The 9,244-nt window shown below is 57.0% G+C and overlaps 1 protein-coding gene across 1 annotated transcript; it reads right to left on the bottom strand.

The window, feature by feature from the left end:
- Nucleotides 1–312: 312 nt before the first annotated feature.
- LOC122095767 (arylsulfatase L-like) lies at nt 313–9,036 on the bottom strand. Its single transcript, XM_042666126.1, has 9 exons — nt 9,018–9,036; nt 7,854–7,944; nt 6,187–6,308; nt 5,050–5,172; nt 4,179–4,605; nt 3,060–3,196; nt 1,675–1,809; nt 1,425–1,587; nt 313–829 (listed from the first exon to the last, which is right to left on the bottom strand). Exons 1-9 carry the CDS (start codon nt 9,034–9,036, stop codon nt 313–315), a joined length of 1,734 nt encoding a protein of 577 aa, XP_042522060.1.
- Nucleotides 9,037–9,244: the final 208 nt, after the last annotated feature.

Below are 9,244 nucleotides of genomic sequence, written 5' to 3'. Positions count from 1 at the left end.
CCTCACATCCGGGAATTCACATCCGGGACCTCACATCCAGAACCTTACATCCGGGGCTTCACATCTGGGGATTCACATCTGGGGCTTCACATCCGGGGATTCACATCCGGGGCCCCACATCCGTGCATTCACATGTGGGACCTCACATCTGGGGACTCACATCCATGGCCTCACATCCGGGGATTCTTATCTGGGACCTCACATCCAGGGATTCCCATTTGGGACCTCACATCTGGGGCCTCACATCCGGGGATTCCCATCTCATGCCTTCCATCCAGGTCCTCACATCCCAGGATTCCCACATCCGGGGCCTCACATCCAGGGATTCTCATTCAGTACCTCACATCCGGGAATTCCCATCGGGGACTTCACATCCGGGACCTTACATCCGGGGATTCCCATCTCATGCCTTCCATCCAGGTCCTCACATCCCAGGATTCCCACATCCGGGGATTCCCACATCCAAGTCTCCCACCTCCAGGCCTTGCATCCGGGTCCCTGCACGCATGCATGCAGCTCCCTCCCCCGCCCCGGGGCCCAGCGGAGGTCAAGGCACTCACTTGGGTGGTTGAACCAGCGCACGGCGTGCAGCCGGGCCTCGCAGTAGTGCAGCAGGAAGTCATGGCCTGCGGCCTGCGCCATCCCCAGCAGCGCGGGCATCAGGTCCCGGCCTTCCACCTCCCTGCGGGACCTGGATGTGCAGGCCAGAGCCCCCAGAGACCCGGATGTGCAGGCCAGAGATCCCAGAGACTTGGATGTCAAGGCTTGAGCCTTTAGAGACCCGGATGTGCAGGCTTCTGAGCCCTCAGAGACCTGGATGTGCAGGCGTCTGAGGCCTTCAAGACCCGGATGTCCAGGCTCCTGAACACTCAGAGACCCAGATGTGCAGGCTTCTGAGCGCTCAGAGGCCCAGATGTGCAGGCCAGAAATCCCAGAGACCCGGATGTCCAGGTTTCTGAGCCCCCAGAGACACGGATGTGCAGGCCTGAGATCCCAGAGACCCAGATGTGCAGGCTTCTGAGCCCTCAGGGACCCAGATGTGCAGGCCTGAGCCCTCAGAGACCCGGATGTCCAGGCCTGAGACCTGGGCCTAGGTACTCAGAGACCTGGATGTGCAGCCCTGATGCCTTAGAGACCCGGATATGAAGGCCTGAGTCCTCAGAGACCCAGATGTCTAGGCTTCTGAGTGCTCAGAGGCCCAGATTTGCAGGCCTGAGCCCTTAGTTACCTGGATGTAAAGGCTCCTGAGCCCCCAGAGACCCGGATGTGCAGGTCTGAGCCCTCAGAGACCCGGATGTGCAGGCTTCTGAGCAACCAGAGACCCGGATGTGCAGGCCTCAGCCTCCCCCGCTCGGGATCCCCGAGGCCCCGGATGACCCCCCTTCTCCTCCACCCTGTGGGGACGCAGGCCAGCGAACTCCTACCTGTCCACCGGAACCCAGCCCCGGGCCAGGCGCACCACGGTGGGGAACAGGTCCATGAGGCTGGTGAGCTCAGGCACCAGGCGCCCTGCGGGCAGCGTCCCAGGCCAGCACACCAGCCCAGGGACCCGGACGCCGCCCTCCCAGCCGCCCATGCCTTTGCCACCTGCAAGGGGGGGCGAAGGGCAAAGGTCAAGGGGAGGGGTCGGGCCGCGTGGAGGCCCCGCCCACCCTGCCTCAGTTTTCCCCTAGCCTCGGTGCATGCTGTTGGAACCCCCGAGGCGGGCGCCCCAGCCCTGGGCCTCCAGCGAGGCACTGTGGTCAGACGTGAAGTAGACGAGGGTACGGCGCCCCAGCCCCGCGCCGTCCAGCGCTGCCAGCAGTCGCCCTGCGGGGGGGGAAATGGGTCCGTGCCTCAGTTTACCCCCAGCATCCACCATGCCTCGGTTTGCCCCCAACATGCACCGTGCCTCAGTTTACCCAACATGCATTGTGACTCAGTTTACAAATTTCCACCGTGCTTCAGTTTATCCCCAATGCCCAGTGACTCAGTTTACCAAACAGGCACCGTGCCTCAGTTTACCCCCAACGCTCACCGGGCCTCAGTTTACCCAAATGCACCGTGCCTCAGTTTACCCCCAACATGCACTGTGCCTCAGTTTAACCCCAACATGCACTGTGCCTCAGTTTACCCAAATGCACTTTGCCTCAGTTTACCCAAGTGCACCGTGCCTCAGTTTACCCCTATATTTGGGCCTCAGTTTACCCAAGTGCACCGTGCCTAAGTTTACCCAAATGCACCGTGCCTCAGTTTACCCCAACCCGCTGACCCGTCCCCGTGCCTCAGTTTACCCCCATCCCGGTGCCTCAGTTTACTCAACCCACTCACCTCGTCCCCGTGCCTCAGTTTACCCAACATGCACCATGCCTCAGTTTACCCAACATGCCTAGTGACTCAGTTTACCCAACATGCACCGTGCCTCAGTTTGCCCAACATGCCCAGTGACTCAGTTTACCCAAATACACCGTGCCTCAGTTTACCCCAATACCCAGTGACTCAGTTTACACAACATGCACCGTCCCTCAGTTTACCCCTATACGTGGGCCTCAGTTTACCCACATCCACCGTACCTCAGTTTACCCAAATGCACCTTGCCTCAGTTCACCCTGAACATGCACCGAGGTTCAGTTTACCCAACATGCACCGTGCCTCAGTTTACCCAAGTGCACCTTGCCTCAGTTTACCCCCAACATGCCCAGTGACTCAGTTTACCCAAATGCACCGTGCCTCAGTTTACCCAAACCCCATGTCTCAGTTTATCCCCAACACACTGACCCTGTCCCCGTGCCTCAGTTTACCCAAATGCACCGTGCCTCAGTTTACCCAAGTGCACCGTGCCTCAGTTTACCCCAATCCATTGACCCCCGTTCCCATGCCTCAGTTTCCCCCATCCCGCTCACCCCATCTCTGTGCCTCAGTTTCCCCCAAACCACTCACCCCACCCCCGTGCCTCAGTTTCCCTATCCCGCTCACCCCGTCCCCGTGCCTCAGTCTCCCTATCCCGCTCACCCCACCCCCGTGCCTCAGTTTCCCCCATCCCAAGCACCGTGCCTCTGTTCCTGCCACCCCGCACTCACCCACCATCCAGTCGAGCTCCTCCACGTTGTCGCCGTAAGCGCCGTGCGCGCTGCCGCCCCGGAAGGCAGGTGAGGTGACCAGCGGGACGTGGATGTGGAAGAAGGAGACGAGAAGGAGGAAGGGGCTGGCCTGGTGCCTGCGGACCCACGTCAGACCCCGCCCCCCTCATCAATAACCTCACCAATAACCGACCGGATCAGGTATTGCCAATAATCGATCAGATGATCGATAATTGATCCTGATCTGATCAGATATTACCAATAATCGATTCTGATGTGATCGATAATACCAATAATCAATAGTGATCTGATCAAAAATACCAATAATCGATCGTGATCCGATCAGTTGTTACCAATAATCGAACAGATCTGATCAGTTATTACCAATAATCAAACATCTGATCGATATGACCAATAATAGAACATGAGCTGATCAGATATTACTAATAATCGAACAGGATCTGATCAATAATACCAATATTCGATTGTGATGTGATCGATAATACCAATAATTGAACATGAGCTAATCAGTTAGTACCAATAATCGAACATCATCTGATCAGTTATTACCAATAATCGATCATGATCTGATCAATACTACCAATAATCGATCATGGTCTGATCTGAGGTCTACCAGATGTCTCTACAGATCTACTAGATGGAACATCCGGGGACCTGAGGTCTACCAGATGTCTATAGAGATCTACTGGATGTACATCCGGGGATCTGAGGTCTACCAGAGGATTTGAGGTTGACAGTTGACTATAGAGATCTACTGGATATACATCTGGGCACCTGAGGTCTACCAGTTGACTATAGAGATCTAGTAGATGTACATCTGGGGATCTGAGGTCTACCAGATGTCTATAGAGATCTACTGATGGAACATCCGGGGATTTGAAATTGACCAGTTGACTATAGAGATCTACTGGATGTACATCCGGGGATCTGAGGTCTACCAGATGCCTATAGAGATCTCCTAGTGGAACATTCGGGGATTTGAGGTTGACAGTTGACTATAGAGATCTACTGGATGTACATCCGGGGATCTAAGGTCTACCAGTTGACTATAGAGATCTAGTAGATGGCATCTGTCCCCCTCCCCGACGCCAGGCTGACCTGTGCATGAAGGCCTCAGCCTCCCGCAAGAAGAGCCCCGCGCTGGCCTCAAACCTCAGAGGCTGCTGGATGACCTGGTGATCCCTCATCAGGAAGCAGTCGGCATGGACGATGAAGACACCCAGGAGGCGGGAGGTGCAGGCCAGGAGCAAGGCCCCACATACAGGGCCCAGCACCCAGGGCACCCAGCGCAGGCCCAGCAGGCCCGTGAGCTTCCCAGAGTCCAGGCAGAGCCGGGAAAGCAGCAGCAGCTGCGCCCCCAGGTCCAGGGGCCCTTGCAGACGCGCTCGCTTCTCCGAGGGCTCCGCTTGCAAGCAGTCCCCCATCAGGGTGAAGAGGACCCCGAAGAAGGAGTCAAACCCGTGGTTCAGGGGGTGGTGGCAGTGGTCAGTGGGGGACTCACAGTTGAGGCCCAGGTGCCATTTGCCTGGAGGGGAAGAGACGGATGGACGAGTGAATGGATAGGTGGATGGGTGCATGGATGGGTGGATGGATGGGTGGGTGGATGGTTGGGTGGGTGGATGGATGGATGGATGGATGGATGGATGGATGGGTGGGTGGATGGATGGATGGATGAATAGGGGAATGGGTGGATGGATGGATGGATGGATGCACAGTGGATGGATGGATGGGTGGATGGGTGGATGGATGGATGGATGGGTGGGTGGGTGGATGGATGGATGGGTGGATGGATGAGTGGATGGGTGGATGGGTGGATGGGTGGATGGATGGATGGGTGGGTGGGTGGATGGATGGATGGATGGATGGATGGGTGGATGGATGGGTGGATGGGTGGATGGATAGATGGATGGGTGGATGGATGGGGGATGGGTGGATGGATGGATTGGTGGATGGATGACTTCTCTCTTACCTATGAGGCCGGTGGCGTATCCCTGCTCCTGCAGGATCTTGGCGAAGGTGATCTCGGAGGTGGGCAGCCCGCCCGACACGGCTGCCCACTGCAGCACGCGCGCCCCGTTGGTGGTCACCATGCCTTTCAAGAGAGAGGAGAAGGACCCTAGGTCAGTGATGATGGCGTCCCGGGTCAGGAGGGGGCATCTAACACCTTCAGGGGGAAGGCCTGCTGTGTCTGGGATAGCCTGGGACCTGCCCACCCGGGTGGAAAGGACCCCAGCCCTGGGAGCCCCCGGGGGAAACCAATATGGCATCACTTCCGGTTTCCTGGCGTTTCAGGGGGGAAGTCCCAGAGTCTCAGGAATTTGAACCTGAGATCCTCAGAGTAATCCTCCCCTCCCTCTAGTGGACCTCAGTGCCCTAGATGTTGAGCCTCAGTTCCCTGGTTGTTGGACCTCAGGTCCCCGGATGTTTGATGTTAGTATCCCGGATGTTGGCCCTCAGATCCCCGGATGATGGAGTTCAGTGCCCTGTATGGTGGATATCAGGACCCCAGATGTTGGACTTCAGTTACCCGGATGTTGTAGCTCAGTTCCCTGGATGTTGGGTCTTACAACCCCGGATATTGGAGCTTAGATTCGGGTATGTTGGCCCTCAGATCCCCAGATGTTGGAGCTCTGTTCCCCGGATGTTGGGGCTCAGGTTCCCGGATGTTGGATCTTAGTACCCCGGATGGTGGATGTCAGGTCCTCGGATCTTGGAGTTCAGTTCCCAGAATGTTAGGCCTCAGATCCCCGGATGTTGGATATTAGTACAATGGATGTTAGAGATAAGGTCCCCGGATATTAGAGTTCAGTGCCCCGGATGTTTGTGCTCAGATCCCCGGATGTTGGATCTTAGTAACCCGGATGTCAGAGATGAAGTCCCTGGATGTTAGAGCTCAGTGCCCCGGATGTTGGTGCTCAGTTCCCCGGATGTTGGGCTTTAGATCCCCGTATGTTGGGTCTCAGATCCCCAGATGTTGAATATCAGGTCCACGGATGTTGGATCTTAGTATCCCAGATGTTGGCTCTCAGATCCCCGGATGTCCTGCCCCCACCTCCCCCCCACCGCTCCCTCCGTTCCCCAGATGTCCCACCCCCCCAATACCAACCCAGGCGCACAGGGTAGCGTCCCGTCAGGAAGGCCGCACGGCTCAGGCTGCAGACGGACGCTGCCGCCAGGTGCTGGGTCAGCCGCACGCCGTCCCGGGCCAGGCCGTCCAGGTGCGGGGTGCTGTGGGGGGAGAGGGAAACTGAGTCACAGCCAAGAACATATGGGGACCTGGGGTCTAACATCCGGGGATCTAATGCCCAACATCCCAGGAGCTGAACTCCAACATCCGGGGCCCTGAGATCCCACATCCGGGGATCTAAGATCCAACATCCGGGGACCTGAGATCCCACATCTGGGATACTAAGATCCAACCTCTGGGGCCCTGAGGTCCAACATCCGGGGATCTAAGATCCAACATCTGGGGCCCTGAGATCCCACATCCAGGGTACTAAGATTCTTTATCTGTGGACTGGGCTCCTACATCTGGGGATCTAAGGCCCAACATCCGGGGACCTGAGGGCCTACATCCGGGCAACTAAGATCCAACCTCTGGGACCTGAGCTCAAACATCCGGGTACCTGGTCTCCAACATCTGGGACACTAAGATCCAACATCCAGGGATCTGATATCCAACATCCGGGGACCTGATCTTCAACATCCAGGGAACTGAGATCTAACATCCTGGGAATTGAACTCCAACATCCGGGGACCTAACATCCAACATCCGGGGACCTGGGGTACACTAGATGTCTATACAGTTCTCCTGGTGGAACATCCGGGGAACTGAGCTCTAACATCCGGGGTACTAACATGTAACATCCGGGGACCTGATATCCAACATCCGGGGCAGTAAGATTCAACATCCGGGGACCTGATCTCCAACATCGGGGACCTGATCTCCAACATCCGGGGACCTGATCTCCAACATCCGGAGCACTAACATCTAACATCCGGGAACCTGATTTCCCACATCCGGGGCATTAAGATCTAACATCCGTGGACCTGTCCTCCAACATCCAGGGCACTAACATCCCACATCCGAGGATCTGATATCCAACATCCGGGGTACTAACATCTAACATCCGGGGACCTGATATCCAACATCCAGGACACTAAGATCTAACATCCAGGCACCTGGGCTCCTACATCCGGAGGAATAAGATCCAACATCCGGGGCACTGAGCTACAACATCCAGGGTACTAATATCTAACATCCGGGGACCTGAGCTCCCACATTCGGGGCACTAACCTCCAACATCTGGGGACCTGAGCTCCTACATCCGGGGCACTGAAGTCCAATATCTGGGGACATGATCTCCCACATCCGGGGTACTAAGATTTAACATCCAGGGACCTGATATCCAACATCCGGGGCACTAACATCCAACATCCAGGGAACTGAAGTCCAACATCCAGGAACCTGATTTCCCACATCCGGGGTATTAAGATTTAACATCCGGGGACCTGATATCCAACATCCGGGGACCTGGTCTTCAAATCCGGGGTACTAAACATGTAACATCCGGGGACCTGATATCCAACATCCGGGGCACTAAGATCCAACATCCCGGGATTTGGTATCCAACATCCACGATACTAACATCCAACATCCGAGGAACTGAGTTACTAGATGTCTATACACTTCTCCTGGTGGAACATCCAGGGATCTGAGCTCCCACATCCGGGTAACTAAGGCCCTACATCCGGGCCTCCCCCTCTGCTCACCGCAGGCTGCGGTTCCCGAAGCTGCCCAGGTCGCCCAGGCCCAGGTCGTCGGCCAAGAGCAGCAGGAAGTTGGGGCGCGAGGGGGCAGGGCCTGCGCAGGGGCCAGGGGGGAGGAGGAGGGGGAGAAGGAGGAAGACGAGGGGTGGGGCTGTGCAGCTGCTGTGCGACCTGAGGAGGAGAGAGAGGATGGGTGGATGGATGGGTGGATGGATGGATGGATGGATAGGTGGATGGGTGGATGGATGGATGGATGGGTGAATGGATGGGTGGATGGATGGATGGTTGGATGGATGAGTGGATGGGTGGATGGGTGGATGGGTGGATGGATGGATGGGTGGGTGGGTGGATGGATGGATGGATGGATGGATGGGTGGATGGATGGGTGGATGGTTGGATGGATGGATGGGTGGATGGATGGATGGGTGGGTGGGTGGATGGATGGATGGATGGGTGGATGGATGGGTGGGTGGGTGTATGGATGGATGGATGGGTGGATGGATGGGTGGGTGGATGGATGAATGGATGGATGGGTGGATGGATGGATGGGTGGGTGGGTGGATGGATGGATGGATGGGTGGATGGATGGGTGGGTGGGTGTATGGATGGATGGATGGGTGGATGGATGGGTGGGTGGATGGATGAATGGATGGATGGGTGGATGGATGGATGGGTGGGTGGATGGATGGATGGATGGATGTATAGGTGGATGGGTGGATGGGTGGATAGATGGATGGGTGGATGGATGGATGGGTGGATGAATAGGTGGATGGGTGGACGGATGGATGGGTGGAGGGATGGGTGGATGGATGGATGGGTGGATGGGAGGAGGGATGGGAGGACTCCCCCTCCCTCCAGGCCCTCTCCTGACCAGCATGGCGCCCAGGATCGCGTCCTTCCCATGATGCTCCCCGTTTCCTGGAAGAGAAGGCCGGAAGCAGGAAGTGGGGAAGAGCTGAGGAACATCCGGCCACCCCAGGGCCAGGCTGCTGTTGCCCCCACCAGTACATCAGCCCCTCACCTTGTCTTTCCAGGCTTGTGGCGGGGCCCTGAAGCCCCCACCCCGGGGCATGGTGGGACATCCGGGGGGGGCTCCAAAAAGCAATCGAAGCCCCCCAAACCCGGGTCCCCACACCTCTCCCCGTGTTCCCCAGAGGACGAACTCACATCCACAGTTCTCTGCCATCAGCGCCTGGGCCTGTTGCTCTCCCTGCCAGCCAGGAAGCTTGCAGGGCTCAAATGTCCACGTCACTCCAGGAGCCAGAACTCCACAAACCCCCTCCAAAATAAAAGTCCCCTTGTTCCTTGGAAAGGAACAGGATGTGGTGCTGAAGGGGTAGGCAGGGAAGGAAGGGAAAAGCCCGGAGTTGCTGGGCTGGGAGCCAAGAAATTGC

Source organism: Dipodomys spectabilis, unplaced genomic scaffold, assembly GCF_019054845.1.
Source record: "Dipodomys spectabilis isolate Male_0828 unplaced genomic scaffold, ASM1905484v1 ptg000361l, whole genome shotgun sequence".
NCBI classification, from domain to species: Eukaryota; Metazoa; Chordata; class Mammalia; order Rodentia; family Heteromyidae; genus Dipodomys; species Dipodomys spectabilis.
The sequence above is the reverse complement of the archived record's forward strand: the minus strand, read 5'-3'. Positions and strand labels throughout refer to the sequence as shown.